The sequence below is a fragment of the Balaenoptera musculus genome, chromosome 12 (genome assembly GCF_009873245.2).
Source record: "Balaenoptera musculus isolate JJ_BM4_2016_0621 chromosome 12, mBalMus1.pri.v3, whole genome shotgun sequence".
NCBI lineage: Eukaryota > Metazoa > Chordata > Mammalia > Artiodactyla > Balaenopteridae > Balaenoptera > Balaenoptera musculus.
In genome coordinates, this window is record NC_045796.1 from 33,124,821 (window position 1) to 33,142,638 (window position 17,818).

Consider the following 17,818-nt stretch of genomic DNA (forward strand, 5'->3'; position numbering starts at 1 on the left):
AGGAGATGGTGTAGAAGCAGGCAGGGAAGTATTATGTAGGCGCTAGCAGGTCATAGTCACCAGTTCATATTTTTATTTTAGGTTCAATTTGTAGCCATTGGAGGACCTTTGAATAAGGAAATGATAATGGTTTGATTTACAACTGAGAATAATCACTCAGGATTCTTCGTGGAGAGAAGATGTCAAGGCAGCAGAATTGGAAGAGAAGTTATGTAAGAGTAAAGATACAATAGTGACTTGAATTTGTGTGGTTGGGATGGGGGTAAAGAGGACCATCATGTATCCTTTGAGATCCCTCCTGTAGATGGGCTGGAGATGGGGAATGATATAAAGGAAGTATTCAAGGTTTTTGGCTCGAAGAACTGGGTGGTAATAGGGACGCCTCTTTCTTTTTTCTTTTTCTGAGATGAGAATGACCAGAGGGAAGAAGATTTGGGGGCAGGATCAGGCATCATGGAATGTTTATTAGACATCCAAAGAGAGATGCTGCTTGCCCATGGTCACACAGCAGTGAAGTTGCTCAGCGAAATGAGCATACTATTTTATCCATCCTATTCAGAATGCACACACTGTTTTATTTCACTTTACTCATTTAACAATGATGTGAAGGAAAATTCATTGCCAACTACAATTTTTTTTTTTTGAACAATACCTTTCAAGTACTTCATGGGATCCTTCATGGGATATTTGTACTAATCAGTGTTCACAGATATGAGTGACAACAACCAAGTCTATCTTGAGCAGAAATGAACTTATTGCAAGGGCACTGGACAGCTCAGCAGGAAGGCTGGACAATCAGGCTCGGGCAGGAAGCAGGGTCCAAGCAGCACCTGCCCCTCCTAAATGATCTGCACAGGATGAGGCTGCTGGGCTACAGCATTCATCCCTCTTCTCAGCCCCTCAGCCACTTCCATACCTCACCCAGTCCTCCATTCCACGGAGGCTGCAAATAAGTCCGATCTACCTTCACGTCACCCCTCATGATGGAAGCCCCAGATGGCAGCATCTGCTGGGCTACATTTAGGTCTTCTGCCCACAGGCCCGAGGAAGGGGATCCTGTGGCTCCCCTAAGGGAGGTGGAGCCCTGCCTGACCCTGATCTTGGTTTCAGGCAACATGTAACTGTCTTAGGGCTGTCTTATAATAAATGTGTTTAAACCAAATTCATCTTTAATAAACTCCCTTCCCCTGGAAAAGAAAAAGAAAAAGGATAAAAAAACACAACTACCTCCTCTTCCTGCTCTTGATTCTTGGTTTCTGATAAAGGAAATGTATTAACCAACTCAGATCGTGGTCATCTTTGACTCTATTCTATTCTTTCTTCCTCAAACTGTGTATGTATTTCTACTGCAAATTTATCTACTTAAATTTTGTGGTAGCAGGAAAAAAAATCCAAATATATATTTTTTGGTTTCTTTTGACGGACAGTATGCTGCTCTTCCTAGAATATCGCAATCATCAAATGTTTGACTCACCGTTAAACACCTGGCTTTACGATTATTGACTAACTGTATGTTCACTTTGGAATTTATTGGATATGAAGAAAGTAAAGAAAATGAAGGTCCTGGTCCTAACCCCAAGCGCCACTCCAATACAGGGAAGATTCTTGGATTTTTAGATGGGCTGGGTCTCCAACTACACACTATAGTGAACAGTTACAGTGTAGAAGGCTTATATTATAAGCTCCATGAGGGAGCCCCTTCATCTGTTTGTTGATTAAGTGAAGGAAGAATATGTCTCTCTAGATCACCATATGTAAACCTGGGTAGCTCAGAGAGAGGCAAGACTGCAGACCAGAATGAGACTTGCCACCTAAATATCCCCCGTTTCTCGATTGCTAGGGCCAGAGGGTAATTTCAAATTCTCACCCTGAAGTAGGGGAAACAATCACAGCCTTCCAAGCAAAGATTTACTAATGGGCCACGATGATCAATCAAGGCAACCACACGCTGATCAGTTATAGATTTTGTGCTAACACCTTCTCTCCTTCTGAACCCTGAGAAAACTCAAATGGGTTTACACACCTCTTATTCTTACAACTACTCTGGGGCAGAAAGGGAAGGCAGCTGGTTCCCACAGTAGGAGGTGATTAAAAAAAAAAAGAAGATGCCACAAAATGCAAATGAAGTGTACACAGAGGGATAGGCAATGCCCCAGACGGATATCAGAAATCTGGTTTTAAATGTGCTCTGCAGCTTTATCCACAAGGAGCAGGCATAACTTGGAAGACTCCGTTTTCTCATTTGTAAAATGAAGATGACAACGACAAACATTACCACAGACTGAGTGCGTTACCCGGGCTGCGTGCTTTACTTGCATCACCTCATCTAACTCCCACAACCCTGGGAAGTCACTCCTATTCTAATGCTCAGTTTATAGATGTTGAAACTGAGGCTTTAAAAAGGGAACTTGCTTAGTATCATCCCATTAGAGTATGAACTCTGGCTGTCTCCTAATCGTTACACTACACTGGCAAAAAGTACCTTGCAATTTCCTTATGCCTAATCCGTGACCCATCTGAGAGTGCCATCTTCTAGCAAGGTGCTACTGTCACGTAGCTAATATAAACTGAGGCAGTACTTAACCTCTCTGGGCCAATTTCCTCACTTTTAAGTTTATAAAATTCATATGCAGTTTTAAAATTGAATGACTTTATCAACAGAGCAGTGCTGATCAAACTTCTGTAGAAAAAGTGGGTTCTCATTAGGCTTATAATCATTTCTAGTTTCTCGTCTACTAAGTTTCTAGTAACAAAACGTAAGTAAGGCATGGCTCACGGCACAACATGTGTACTTAGTCATGGGCACACGCATGTATACGTGTACACACAACTCTACCATTACGCAGTTCCTCAGAAGGCAGGGGAACAGATTCACACAGGATTACACAGCTCTCTACCGTAAGGACTTTATTAGGGTGCACGCTTGTTCTATTAGCAAATAATTCCGTATCTGCTATATATACAAATACTTGTCCCACTGGCCACTGTAAGAAGGCAGTTTTTCCTTGTAAAGACTGGTCCAGCTTATTAGGAAAGGTGGGGAAACTGCCATGTTCACTGCTTTCCACTGCCACCTTTAAAGCCCTTTTAGTTATAAATACACTTATTTAAACAACTGGACAATGTCTTCAGTTTTCTAAGTGCTCACATAATCATTCTCACACTCTGTCGGGACAAGAACCTATAAAATACATGCTCTATCCAGCCACTGTGCTTTGCATGAGAGTCTAGCGGTTAAGAGTAGTGACTTAAGTGCCTCAAAAGCCTGGGCTGAATCCCGGGTCTGCCACTCTCTGATCCTGGGCACTCTCTCAAGCATTCTAAATCTCTCCTCCCACTTCTGTAAAACAGAGATTAGAACAGTGCCAGCTTTACAGAACTGCTGAGAGAATTAAATGAGATAACAGATCTAAGTGCCTCGCAAATAGGAAGCCACAAAAAAAAATCTTGCCTAGGATTATTATTTTAAAAGGAGAAGAAGAGTAACACTTAACCCCTACTGTGTAAAAGACCATCAGCAAAAATAAACAATAGCATTCAAAACTCCATAATATGCCCCGTTTATAGAGGCTCTCTGCTTCCCTCAGGAAAAGTTGATGCTTCTCTCCGAGTGCTGCTCATTCATGCCTCTCCAAAAATCTGTTTGTACCACACTGTTCTCCTTAGAAGCAGGGGCCCTCTCCTCTGTACAGCCCATCACCTAACCCAGTATCTGCATACAGCAGACACTCAATAAGTGTTTGTTCCATGAATGGATGGATGCTGAACGAATATGATGACTATAGTTTGCAGGTATAAATCCAGAGTTACCAATTTTTTAAAACTCTCCATGGACTTTATAAATACCCTTTAAGGTTGCAGGAAGTACTCTCTGTTTTTTTTCTTTTCTTATTTAATTTCACCAAGATAAAATCTTACACAGGAAACATTTACTTCTGAAGGCATTAGATACGTAGAACATTTAGTTTTATATAACTTTAGTTATCCTTTAATCGCCTCCCATTATGACCTCTCGGTAGGCCAAATGAATGAATCAACAAAGGGAAACACCATGACACAACCAATATTAATGCTGCCTTGCTAGAGATAGAATTAAGTCATCTGGCTCCTGAACGTCCCTAGAAAGGAGAACACCATATCCACATCCAACTCACTCCCTGACTGTTTACATTTTAACACTGAAAAACATCACATTCTTACATTTCATTGTTGAGAACACATTTCTATTTCTAACACTTCTTAGATCAAATACAACTATTGTAATTTCTGGAGACTCTAGCAACACATGCTAGTCAAAACACTGGCTTTTGCTTACATGTTCATAAAATTGATTATTCGTGCCAAAAGAGCAACTTTCCTTGTTATCTAAGCAAAGAACGCATGTTTTGATTTATGTGGTTTCTCAGTAGATTAATCCAAAGAGAATTTTCTCGTTATGTTTTCCTAAGCACAGCATTCTCAGTAAGGACAAAAATAAGCGCCAGTGAAATGAACCTTTTAAAGAATAGCCATGATGCAGCAGCTCTTCCACAAGTCTACCAAGGAAATGGAAAACAGGCTGTGACTGGTAAGGATTAACATCCCGCCAGATAAAGAGCTTTGAGTGCTGAAAAGAGAACAGCATATTCAGGGAGACTAAGAAAAGCCAGCTGAAAGGGCTGAAAAGAAGGGAATATAGGACACGGGCAGGAGCTGACACTATTTCTCTGGATCGCATCCCTGACCCAGAGTTATATACAGATCTGCCGGTTATGTCTGATACGTGACAAGGAAATGAACACGACTCCTTTATCAATGCATGGCTTCTAAGCCATGAGGTATACTTCTTCCTCTCTCATTCCAGAAAACAATGAGTCATTCTCCACTATGGTTCCAATTATACTGATAGATTTTTTTTTTGGATCACATTTCTCCATAACATCTTTCATGATTCTCCCCATAATTTCTCCCTTCATTTAGCAAATACAACACTTCATCTTTGAAAAAAGACTCCAGAGATAGTCACTGAAACTTTGTGAAATGGGTGTGGACCAGCTGAAGGACCCTCAGAGGTCCACAGCACACTTAGGGAAAGGCAGTCTTAATGAATGGCTGGTGCCATCAGGCAGGGGACAGGGCTGTCACCACAGACCTTGCTGTGACAGGCAAACCTCTCTGCTCTCCTAAAGAGATTATGGACATTGTTACAAGGTGGATTTTCTTCCCAGAAGACCAAAAAAAAAAAATTCTTTGTAAATTTTTCATTGTACCCCCAAAAACATAATGCCAGTATTCACCCATTTTTAAGATTTCGTTTTTTCCTTCATAATTTGAGCAAATTGCCTTTGGTTCAATGAACATCTTGGGGTTGTACAGTAGAGAGGTACATATGTCAAAGTTTCAATATTAGTTACTATTTTGTATCTTATATTTTAATAAAATTATGTACAGCTTTTATAGGTCCATTAGTCCCTGAGTTCTTTGAAGGCTGGATCTGTGACTAATTCAGGGAGCCGTGCCCTGAGAGTCAGTGAGAGGGGGGTGGTCAAGGGCACAGTTAGACTGGGCACCATTCCTGGCTCCCCCCTCACCAGCAGTCAAGTAGGCAAGTTAGAAAAACTTCTAGAGTGCCATGGTGGCTTCATCAAAAAAATGGAGGAAATAATAGTTCTATATTATAGGGTTGCTTGAAGGTTATCCAATACATGTAAAACAATTAGTGCAAAGCTCAGAGAGAGTAAACAAATGCTCAATAAATCTTACTGAAAAAAAAAAACCCGCTGCTCAAAAATATTTACTAAATGAAAGAATTTATAGATATATAATGGAAATTTAGCATACTAATGAGTTTTTGGACTTATACACAGTAGTCACTCCCTATCCGTGGTTTTGCTTTCTGTGGTTTCACTTATCTGAGGTCAACCAAGGTACGAAAATATTAAAGGAAAAATTCCAGAAGTAAACAATTCACAGGTTTTAAACTGTGCGCCATTCTGAGTAGCGTGATGAAATCTCACGCTGTCCCACTCTGACCTGCCAGGGAGCAAATCACCCCTTAGTCCAGCGTATCCCGCCCGTTAGTCACTTGGTAGCCACCTAGGTTATCAGATCCACTGTCGAGGTATCACAGTGCTTGTGTTAAGTCACCCTCACTGTACTTAATAACAGCCCAAAGTGCAACAGTAGTGATGTTGGCAATCCAGGTACCCCAAAGGGAAGCCGTGAAGCGCTTCCTTAGGTGAAAAAGTGACAGTTCTCAACCTCACGAAGAAAGGAAAAAATCATATGCTGAGGTTGCTAAACCCTACAGTAAGAACGAATCTTCTATCTGTGAAATTTTGAAGAAAGAAAAAGAAATTCGTGTTAGTACTGCTGTCGCACCTCAAACTGCGAAAGTTAGTGTGTAATAAGCACTGAGTTAAAATGGAAAAGGCATTAAATTTGTACAATGAGCTATTTAGAGAGAGACCACATTCACATAACTTTTGTTATAGTGTATTGTTATAATTGTTCTATTTTATTATTATTGTTGCCAATCTCTTACTCTGCCTAATTTATAAATTAAATTTTATCACAGGTATGTATGTATAGGAAAAAACATAGTACATATAGGGTTCGGTACTATCTGAGGTTTCAGGCATCCACTGGGGATCTTGGAACATATCTCCCACAGGGATAAGGGGGGTAAGGGAGATACTACTGTAATGCCTAAAAGTAATTCAGCTGCTTTCACTTGCCAATACTGAATCACTTCTAAGATGCAGTATTTTTCTGTTCCTTTAATCATACAACTTTTGGTGTGCAGTCATACAAGCCATGAAAAGGATTTTTAAATGGATATTTGCAAATGGAATCATTATTCTGTCTATGCACAGACTTTTACTCTGGAACACACTGAACCCCATAAAAAAACTTGGCAGGAGTGTTGCAAAAGGAAGATAAGCAGCATTTGAGGCTGCAGAGATTTAAGAAAGAGGAAATTATATAAAGATAAAATAATCACACCAATTTAACAATTCCTATTAATTCTTAGAGGAACAGGTAGTGAAATCTTCAGATTTTTTAAAGACCTAGATTCACAACCTGTATAAACTAGGTGAACAAGGAATCATTTTTATTACTGGGCCATCCAATTAACATACAGTTAGAATACTTATACTGACAAATTATTATTTTAATATGTACGTGAATTAGGTGATGCCTCTGTCCTCTAAAAATCCCAGTTAAATCACAGAAATTTCTTACTATTTCAGGAATATTTTAACGTGTCTACAAAGACCCCAAATTGCCTAAACAATACATCAAGTTTCAAATGTACAAATTTGGTCTCTTTCTTTTAAGTTACTTACATGTGAGAGAAAAATATTGAAAAACTCTTTATTTTTGACAATGTATTCTGATGTTTGTCTATTTATATTTGTGCCTTTTGTGATCTTTGCTGCTAATCTACAATAATCTCACCTCTCGATATTCAAATTGTTGTCACCCAATCATAGAATATTCTACCAAACAAATACTTCAACAAGGCCTGCCCTCTTCTCATTATTAATAGTCAACTCAAAACGACTATTTCAGAAGTTCAGTATCTATAAAACTAATCAGGTTGCCAAGAAAAGCCAAGTACCTAGAGTAAATCTATTTTAAATCATGAACGCATTCTTTCCCAGGCAAATTTAACTACAGATACACTCTTCATTTTTACATGGTCACCATGGTAACCACTTTTCATACGGATCTGAATGCAGAATTAGTTAATATCTATTTAGTATACATAGAAATCATTATCTTCCACATACAAGGGACAGGCACCCTCTGACCACGTAAGGAATCTCTACCTGAGTGGCAGCACCACATACCTGTGAGGGCCCAGGTGTCTTGCTCTCTTAAAATGGCCAATCCCTTTACATCCTGGGGTCGAGCATCCACCGTGTTCTGAGGCTTCCATTAATTCTAAGGGGCCTATTAAAAAGCCAAAAAAAAAAACAAAAGCAAAAATGTAAGGCTATAAGAGTCAAATGTCTTGGATCAGAATAGGGAAAAAAAATCCAATTTTTCAATAAACATGTATAAACAGAAAAAGAAGGTCCTACAAAATTAAAAATATGTTTAAAGTCTCTACTTCTAAAGGTTTTCCCCTAGGACTTTGTTCACACTTCAACAGTGAAATGGTAACCTTTGATCCAACACTCTTTCAAAATTTCACAAATTCCAGAGATACCGAAATCTAAAATAATGAGATGATTCTAAACATTTTGATCAAGTAAATAACATAATTAATATATGAATACCTGCACACTGTGAAAACTTCAGAGAATACACCAGAATACAGAAGAACAGTTACGGATCCCCTCAAGCAACTCCCCTCACATTTCATTCCTTTTCCTGACTAATCATGTTAATGTGTAAGCTTCCTAGATGTTCCAAGCATTCCCACATGTATCTACATTTGTATATATACATGTATCAAGTTTTTGGTTTTGTTTTATTTTGCCACATAAAAGGCACAACATAGATATGTACGATTCTGAAACATTCTTCTTTGGTCTTTAACTTCATGTCTTATAAATCTTTCCATCTCAATAGTAATATTTTTATGACTGTTGCATTGTAGCTGTAGCATGAGTGCACCATAATTTATTTAACCAATATTTGTTTCCAAGGTTTATTATTTTAAACATACTGTAGCCGATACCATGTCTGTGCATTCTGGTGCCCTTATGTAGCTTCTATGTGGCATCCAGAAGTGAAGCCACCAGGTGGGGAAGGCATGTTAAATTTTTAAGAAACCCGACAATAATGTATTTGCTACATTTTTCTTTCTACAATGTATTTATTTTCCTCCAAAACTGAGATCTGGTATGTCAAGTTCTCAGTGTACCTTTTTAAAAAAATTGAATTTAATTGAAATTTTTATTGAGGTGACTGCAGCTTTGCATGCAGTTGTATGTAATAATACACAGGGAGATCCCTTCTACACTTTGTCCAGTTTTTCCCAATGGTACTATTTTGCAAAACTACAATATAAAATCACTATTAGTATATTGACATTGATACATTAAATTTTGATAGTCTGACAAATTGTCTTCCAAAATTTAGTACTAGTTTTAAAAGATGATGATACTGTTAAATAAACGAAAGTCTAGAAACACTCTACTTTTTCAAATATTAAATCTTTTCGTTTATGTATTTTTGACTATCAGGTAACTAAAAATGCAGTAAGAGGCAAAAGGATTAACCAAAGAAGAAATGTACAGTAGAGAAGTATTGGGTTGGCCAAAAGGTTTGTTCGGTTTTTCCCATAAGATGGTTCTAGTAGTACTTAGTTATCTTTAACTTATTTCAAAACAATTTTGTTAGATTTTATGTGACAGCTGTCATATTAGCATGCATTTAAAAAAAGACTTATCAGAATTGGTGAATTTTTGTGTAGCCATTTTAATACTGAAGATGGAAGAAAAAAAGCAACATTTTTGGCATATTATGCTTTATTATTTCAAGAAAGGTAAAGTGCAACCAAAATGTAAAAAAAGATTTGTGCAGTGTATGGAGAAAGTGCTGTGACTGATCGAACATGTCAAAAGTGGTTTGTGAAGTTTCGGGCTGGAGATTTCTCACTGGACGATGCTCCATGAGACCAGTTGAAGCTGACAGCGATCAAATCGAGACATTAATTGAGAACAATCAACATTATACCAGGTGGGAGATGGCTGACATACCCAAAATATCAACTATCAAATCAAGCACTGAAAATCATTTGCACCAGCTTCGTTATGTTTATCGCTTTGATGTTTGGGTTCCACATAAGTTAAGTGAAAAAAACCTTCTTGACCATATTTCTGCATGTGATTCTCTTCTTAAACGTAATGAAAACATTCCGTTTTTAAAACAAACTGTGATAGGTGATGAAAAGTGGATACTGTACAATAATGTGGAACGGAAGAGATCGTGGGGCAAGCGAAATGAACCACCACCAACCACACCAAGGGCCAGTCTTCATCCAAAGAAGGTGATGTTGTGTATATGGTGGGGTTGGAAGGGACTCCTCTATTATGAGCTCCTTCTGGAAAACCAAATGATTAATTTCGACAAGTACTGCCCCCAATTAGACCAACTGAAAGCAGCACTCGATGAAAAGCATCCAGAATTAGTCAACAGAAAACACATAATCTTCCATCAGGATAACGCAAGACCGCATATTTCTTTGATGACCAGGCAAAAACTGTTACATCTTGGCTGGGAAGTTCTGATTCATCTGCTGTATTCACCAGACATTGCACCTTTGGATTTCCATTTTTAGGTCTTTACAAAATTCTCTTAATGGAAAAAGTTTCAATTTACTGGAAGACTGTAAAAGGCACCTGGAACAGTTCTTTGCTCAAAAAGATAATTAAGTTTTGGAAAGACTGAATTATGAAGTTGCCTGAAAAATGGCAGAAGGTAGTGGAAAAAAAGGGTGAATATGTTGTCAATAAAGTTCTTGGTGAAAATGAAGAATGTGTCTTTTATTTTTACTTAAAAACTGAAGGCACTTTTTGGCCAATCCAATAGAACGAGAAGGTAGAGGAAAAGAAAATATTAAGCACACTACACAAGAAAATGGAAACATTTCTTTAGGTTATCACTGTGTCTCTTACTCAAAGGAGGCTGAAGAGGATGCCCGGTTTTTGAACACCAACCGACGGGGTGAATATCAGGAGAATCTGCATCTATCCAGTAATCATAGCAACTATTCCAGCCATCAAAGTGAACCTGGATAACAAAAAGAAATTAATAGTATAATTTAGGTCACGAGAATTCCTACAGTAAAAGTTTTGCCCACCATAACCATCTTCATTCTCTTCTAACTTATATAGTACATTTAATATCCAGATAAATTATTTTAATTATTCAAATTACTTCATCCCAGTATGAGAAAAGAGGTACTGTTGAACTACCTTCGACATATTATCTAACCATAATTAAATGTCTTGCCAAGGGCACTTTTTGGGTAATACTTCTACAGACATATTACATGTATCTCTCACTACTATAAGCAGTTTGAGTACCTAACATCTTCATATGAGCAACACTAAACACCCAATAAATATTATTGAGTAATGAATAAATCAGGGAAGGGAGGGAGGAGGAAGGGAGAATAGAGAGGCAAGACCTTTCATATAAACGTCAAGTCTCCTAGAATTATGCTAAAAAAGACTTTAAAAATTTCAGTGGATGGACACCCAATTTACAAAATATGCCTCCATCAAATGCATTTTAAAATATTTTTTCTCATAAATAATTACAATATGTCTCAAAGAGATTTTACAGAGTGGTCAGGGCTACCAACTTTATTGGCCACCATGTAAAAGGGCAGTTAGTCTTTCAGGCATGGTTACTAAGGATCAGCTACATATCTTTCAAGTATCACATATTTTTTATCTTTTAGAAGGAAAGGATATACTAAAATGTTATATTTTATTTTAGATCAAGTTTGCCAGCTAGATTTCCTTCTTAAAGTCTATGAATCTCTTACTACTAAAAACACAATAGATGCCAGATGGATAAAAAAATCCAAACATTGAAAACCGAATAAAAGTTCTAGAAGAAAGCATACATTAATATATTTATCTTGGAGTGCAGTAGCCTTTGTAAGCAAGACACCAAACTCAAAAGCCATAAAAGAAAAGATGGATCAATTCGAGTACATCAAAATTTAAATCTTCACAATGGCAAATATTGCTGCTGGCAAGATGGAAAACCCAAAAGAAACCTGAAAAACACATCTGTTAACATGTGACAAAGTACTTCGTTCCTTAATTTGTAAAAACACCATATATCAGTATAAAAAGATGAAAATTCTAACAGAAAAGATGGAAAAGATACAAGTGGCTCATAAACAAGAAAATAACTTGTTAGTAAATACGTGAAAAGACAATTTCACTTATAACTAAAAAACTACAAATTAAAATCACAGGATGAAATTCTTCTCCTTTCAACCTGCCAAAATATTCCATTTTGGTGACTTCTAGAGCTGATAAGTATGAGAATAAATGGATGTTCTCATAGACCATTGACAGGAGTCTTGACTGGTGAGATATTTCTGGAGAGTTATTTGGCAATAATGGATCAACAGTTAAAATATATCATCTTTGACTTGATAATCTAAATAACTCAACTCATTGTTGTAGTAGAAAGCAACCAGAGTGTCTACCATCAGGAGACTGGTTAAATAAATTATGGTATATTTATATGATGGAATAGTACAGAGTTATTAAGGTATGTATATATGGGTTCAATATAATGTCCATTGCACTGACTCTACTTTCTCAAGCTTAGAAATTAATTCCCACATGCCACGGAGCAACTGGGCCCGTGAGCCACAATTACTGAGCCTGCGCGTCTGGAGCCTGTGCTCCGCAACAAGAGAGGCCGCGATGGTGAGAGGCCCGCGCACCGCGATGAAGAGTGGCCCCCACTTGCCGCAACTAGAGAAAGCCCTCGCACAGAAACGAAGACTCAACAGAGTCATAAATAAATAAATAAATAAATAAAAGAACGTGAATTTCTTTATAAAAAAAAAAATTTAATTTAGATATTATGAACAGAGGTAACAATACAATTCTCTAAGTAGCAAATGCACTTAAAAACTGCTACCTAATCATTTATATGTGGAATCTAAAAAATAATACAAACGAATATATATGCAAAACAGAAAGATACCCACAGATATAGAAAACAAACTAGTGGTTACCAGAGGGGAGAGAGAAGGGGGAAAGAACAAATTAGGGGTATGAGATTAACAGATGCAAACTACTATGTATAAAATAGATAAGCAACAAGGATATATTGTACAGCACAGGGAATTATAGCCATTACTTGTAATAACTTTTAATGGAGTATAATCTGCAAAAATACTGAATCACTACACTGTACACCTGAAACTAATAAAATATTGTAAGTCAAGTATACTTCAATTAAAAAACTGCTATCTGAAATTATGTGAACATTAATAATATATACAAAATTAATATTAACCCTAATTAATATTCTTACTCTGGCAGCCCAGATGAAATAAATTTATTAAAGTTTATATAATTTCATTTCATCTTTACTACTTCAGTCCCTGGCACATTAAGAGGCTTTAAACAAACAAAAAATCAGACATTCTAGTAATGGTAACTGATCGCTTTTCTCTTGCTGGGTCCTATATTGAAATGAAATCAAATGCCTAACAAAGAGAAAGAGAGGAAGATAAACAAACATACCACACAAAATATTTAAACATTGTACAGAACATAAAAAGACATCCAAAAATATTTATAATAGAAATGTCCCAGTATAAAAACAGTTAAACATAAAAGCAACTCAGCAACAAGGCTGAATTTAATTAAAATTCTAAAGAAAACAGACTATTACGTATCAAAGCATAGTACAGATGATTTAACTTACACATATTTAAAATTATAGTTTAGAAAACTGAATACATTTTTTAACCTAGGAGTGTAATTTGGACCCTTTATAAAAACTTAATACTCGTTATTGAAAATTTCAAGATTAAGACATAATATTTTTAGAAAGCACACTATTTCTTTTTTAAAAAAATGATTTAGTTGTATTTTCTGTTCAGGTGAAAGGCAACTCAGTAAAACACATTTTAGACCCAGGTGCTTATTTCTGCTCTCTTCTGAAATGAAAGTTATGTTTGAAAAGGTATAAACCCAGAAGGACAAATGGAGACGGAAAGTAGCTGATAGGTGAGAAGTGGCGACGATGTACGTGGAGGGCAGAAGCAGATGAAGGAGTGCTGACCCACTGATAGAGAGTGGGTGGGTTGCAACCCAGATGCCTAGAGAGGGAATGCAGGCCCAGAGTGAACTGGCTCACAGTGCAGAACCCAGAAGGACTCAGTATGGAGGCAGCAGGTATGTGAGGAGGTCTGGAAGATGACAGCATTGGCTCAAACTCTGAATATGGAGTGGTTAGACCTCTAGGTCTGATCCTCTATGCCACCCACCAAAGTAACTGCCCCTTCAGCAACCCTGCAGGAGTAGAGGCTTACTTTCTAGAGACATAAGCATGGAGGTTTTAAACTCCAGGACAATGGTGACGGGCCAGACAGAAAGCACAGGGACTGAGTGAGAGCCTGTATCCTCCGACCCCATCCTTCTCCCTGCCTCACACAGCGGCCACCAAGTTTGCCCCTCCCTAGGGAGGAGACTAGAAGAAACGGAAAGGCTCTAGACCAAGAACCCAGATGCTGAAGAATGGGGACCTCCCTATGAAAAAGGTGGCTCTCTGCTCTCTTTTCCCACATGAAGCCCAACAGCCAATAACGCCCACCTTTTTGACTAAAAACAACTAATGTTAAGCGCCTTTTCTTACTGTGAACAGCCAATCAAGGACTTGACATTTGAAGAGAGGCTCTAATGTGAAAGCAGAAGCCAAACTAACTCAAAGAGGAATTTAGAGAAAATAAAAGGAAGCAGAAGGAAAACTATCACTGGTGTCCTCAGATAAGAAACAATATTGCTTCAGGAAATAAAAAGAGGATGCCATTTTGAAAGGGGGGAAGGGAGAAGACTAGAAAATAAGAAAAAACTCTTGAAAATTAAAAAAAAAAATACTTGTAATTAAAAATGTAATACAGGATTTAAAAAATAGACTGGATATCTCTAAGCAAGTAGAAAAAAAAATCAGAGAAGCATAAGAAAGAAAATATAAGAAAATTAGGGGGTCCATCCCAGAGGTTTAATACCAGAGTAGCAGGACTTGCAAAAGAGAACAGTGAGAGAGAAGGAAGTCATCAAAGCAATAATGTAAGAACATTTCTAAAAACCAAAGGATATGAAACTCCACAGTGAAAGGGTATTATTAGTGCCCTGCATGATAAATGAAAAAAGACCCTCACACCAAGGCACGTCACCACAAAACATCAGAATATCAGGGACAAAGATGGTCTTGAGAGTTTCCAGAGAGAAAAGGTACATCACCCAGAGAGAAGGAACCCAATGGCCTTGGATGTCTCAAAAACCAGCACTTGACGTGGGAAGACAGCAGAACAATGCTTGTAGTTTCTGAGGGGAAATGATTCTCTACCCCATCACAGTATGAATCAAATGAAAGGCTAGTATATTGACATGTTCAGATATGCAAAGAGTCGAAAAATATGCCTTTCATACATCCTTCCTCAGTAAGTTACAAAAAATTTGTTTCAGCAAGGTAAGAGAGTATACAAAGAAATACAAAGCATGAGACTCAGGAAAAATGAATATACAATATAGTGTGTTGGCAAAGAGGCGTCTCAGGATGAAAGCTGTGTGTGAGGCTGAGAGAGTAACCACGCTGATCAGAATAGGTGGCTGTTAAGCTGTGGGAAGAAGGGTCCAGGAAAAAAAGAAAGATATAGATGCAAGATTCAAAAATACACTTGAGCTTTTCGACCAAAAGACTTGTCAGATTTATTGGAGCATTTGTTAAAATCTAGTAAGAACACAGACAATTTAAAATCAAAATACAGATTAATTACTGACTCTAGGAAAAACAAAGTATCATAAGAAAAAGACTCCTCTGCTCAGCAGTGAACAAGATTTGTTTATAACAGTAAACATGGAAGAGTGAAAAAAAAAAGAACAAACACTGAAATAATTACTGAAAGGATAAGGGGAAGGGAAGGATGACAAGATCTAAATCCTGAACTACCAAAACAGGAAGGAAATAAATATATTTAAAGTTGATGGATTCAGAAATAGCAGAATGCAGCTATTATTTTTTTAAACTGCAGATCAAATGTCATGAGCAACAGCCAAAAGAGTTGAAAGTTCTTGCCTCTGGGGAGCCAGACCTGGCGGTGGGGATGGAGACGGCAGAACAATCTTAGGTTGTCACAAAAACATAAAAGACAAGAGCAAAAATATTCTTGTCATTTTTCTTCAACAGCAAAATATACTAGGTTTAAAAAAAATTAACTGTAATAACTCAGTGTGAAATATTATGTATTACATAACTTAAAAAGTTGATTTTATTTAACTTAAGAGTTGAATTTTATCCTTAAGAAACTTAAAATATTACACTACACTAATGACTTCATCTCTATTTTCTGCTTTCTTGTCCTTCCTGAAAAAGAAAAAATAAGCGTTCTTGCTATATCATCTCCCATATTATTAGAAAAACTTCTACTGTTGAAAGTGTCCTGTATTTTTACAAGTCTCTGATGAATCCTCAAATTGAGTTACTGTCACCTGTTCACTAACCTTTTGTGGACTTCATAAAAAAACAGATATTTGTCCACTGGTTTATGTTTAGCTATGAAATTCATTCCAGTAATTATAAAAGATGATTGTCAACTATATACCTCATTAGCCAGTTCTTTTTTGTGTATTAAAGATTGACCTGGATGTTGTACTGGAAAGAGAATTCAGCCAGAAGCAAAAAGAGCTGCTTTTCTCATTAACTAACTGAACCATCCACTTTAGAGTATTTGACCCCTCTGGACCAAAATCACAAAAGTAATATGTGTTCCTGAAACCAGGTAATTAAAAAGAAAAACCTAATCACTTATAATCTTAACAGAAAATCACTGTCATTATTTTGCTTTGTTTATTTCCATAACTGCTTATGTATGGGTGTGTGTATATATATATATATATATATATATATATATATATATACACACACACACACATATATATATACACATACATATGTATATTCTTTTAAAAGACAATACCAGACATTATATATAGTATTAAACCCGAATTTCTCACTTGCCAAAATTAAATATTCTTCTAAAATATGAAACAGCATGTAGACGTACAGTCATTTATTTTTACCCATCTCCCACTCTGCTTATTCCCAATGTTAAATACCATAAACCACTGGCTCTGTTATATCCTCCTTGCAGCTTTTATCTTTGCATATTCCTTTTGGTTATTCCTTTAACATAAATTCCTAGGACTGAAATTCCTGAATTAAAAGGTAAACAACATTCTAAGACTTTTGATGCCTATCACCAAACTGCTCTTCAGAAAGGCTGAGACACTTTATACTTTCACTAGCTGTATATGGGAATAAACTTTCTGCACCCAAGCCAAAAACACTTCTTTTTTCAATTCTGACCAATTTGACTTATAAAAATAATGTATTACTTAATTCTACATTTCTAAGGAAAACTAACAAGAAAACACACTTGAAAAAGATTAACACAGGTCTTCCATTACTTATAAAATTTTCTAAAATGTTATATGATTACGCAATCTTAAAAATAGTGAATTACATGCTAAAAGTTCTATTTTATGGAAATGCTACATTTGTACAGGATTTTCATGTTATTTATAATTTATTTTCCTATATATTATCTCATTAGAGATACATGAAGATCTGATTTATTATTATTTAAAGAACAGGAACTTAGACTCCTATAGCTTAGGACCGTGACTTAGTTCTGCCACTGCCCAAAATTAATAAGTAATTTATTCTGTGCCTCAGCCTCATCGATAAAGTAATGACAATAACATAAATCTCCCACACTGTTATCACCACAAACATCAGATAATGGAGGAATACTCCTACCCTGTAAAACTCCATGTAAATCTAATGTCTTGCTGCTATCATAACTAGTATTATTCTTAACAGAAATTCTAAATGATCCTGTGAGGTAAGTAGAATGCACATCATTCTGGTTTGAGAGTGAAGTTAACGCTGAAGCCAGAAACAGAGACGAGAGCCTGAAGCTCCTCACCCGGAACTGCTACTACACTTCACTCTATCGCATTTGGACATGGACTGAACCCATCTTCTTATACGTTTGTTTACTTTATGAGAGGTACTTGACTTTTATTAATCTAACTCTAATAAAATCTGA

General features: G+C 36.8%; 1 protein-coding gene across 6 annotated transcripts in view; it reads right to left on the reverse strand.

The window, feature by feature from the left end:
* L3MBTL3 (L3MBTL histone methyl-lysine binding protein 3) overlaps nucleotides 1-17,818 on the reverse strand; it is a 120,100-nt gene that overhangs the window by 34,002 nt on the left and 68,280 nt on the right. For all 6 annotated transcript variants that reach the window (XM_036872190.1, XM_036872195.1, XM_036872191.1 and 3 more), the window contains 2 exons: nucleotides 10,614-10,728; nucleotides 7,836-7,938 (listed from right to left, as the gene is read on the reverse strand). In XM_036872190.1, coding sequence (XP_036728085.1) covers nucleotides 7,836-7,938; nucleotides 10,614-10,728 — 218 coding nt within the window. The remainder of the gene's footprint in view (nucleotides 1-7,835; nucleotides 7,939-10,613; nucleotides 10,729-17,818) is intronic.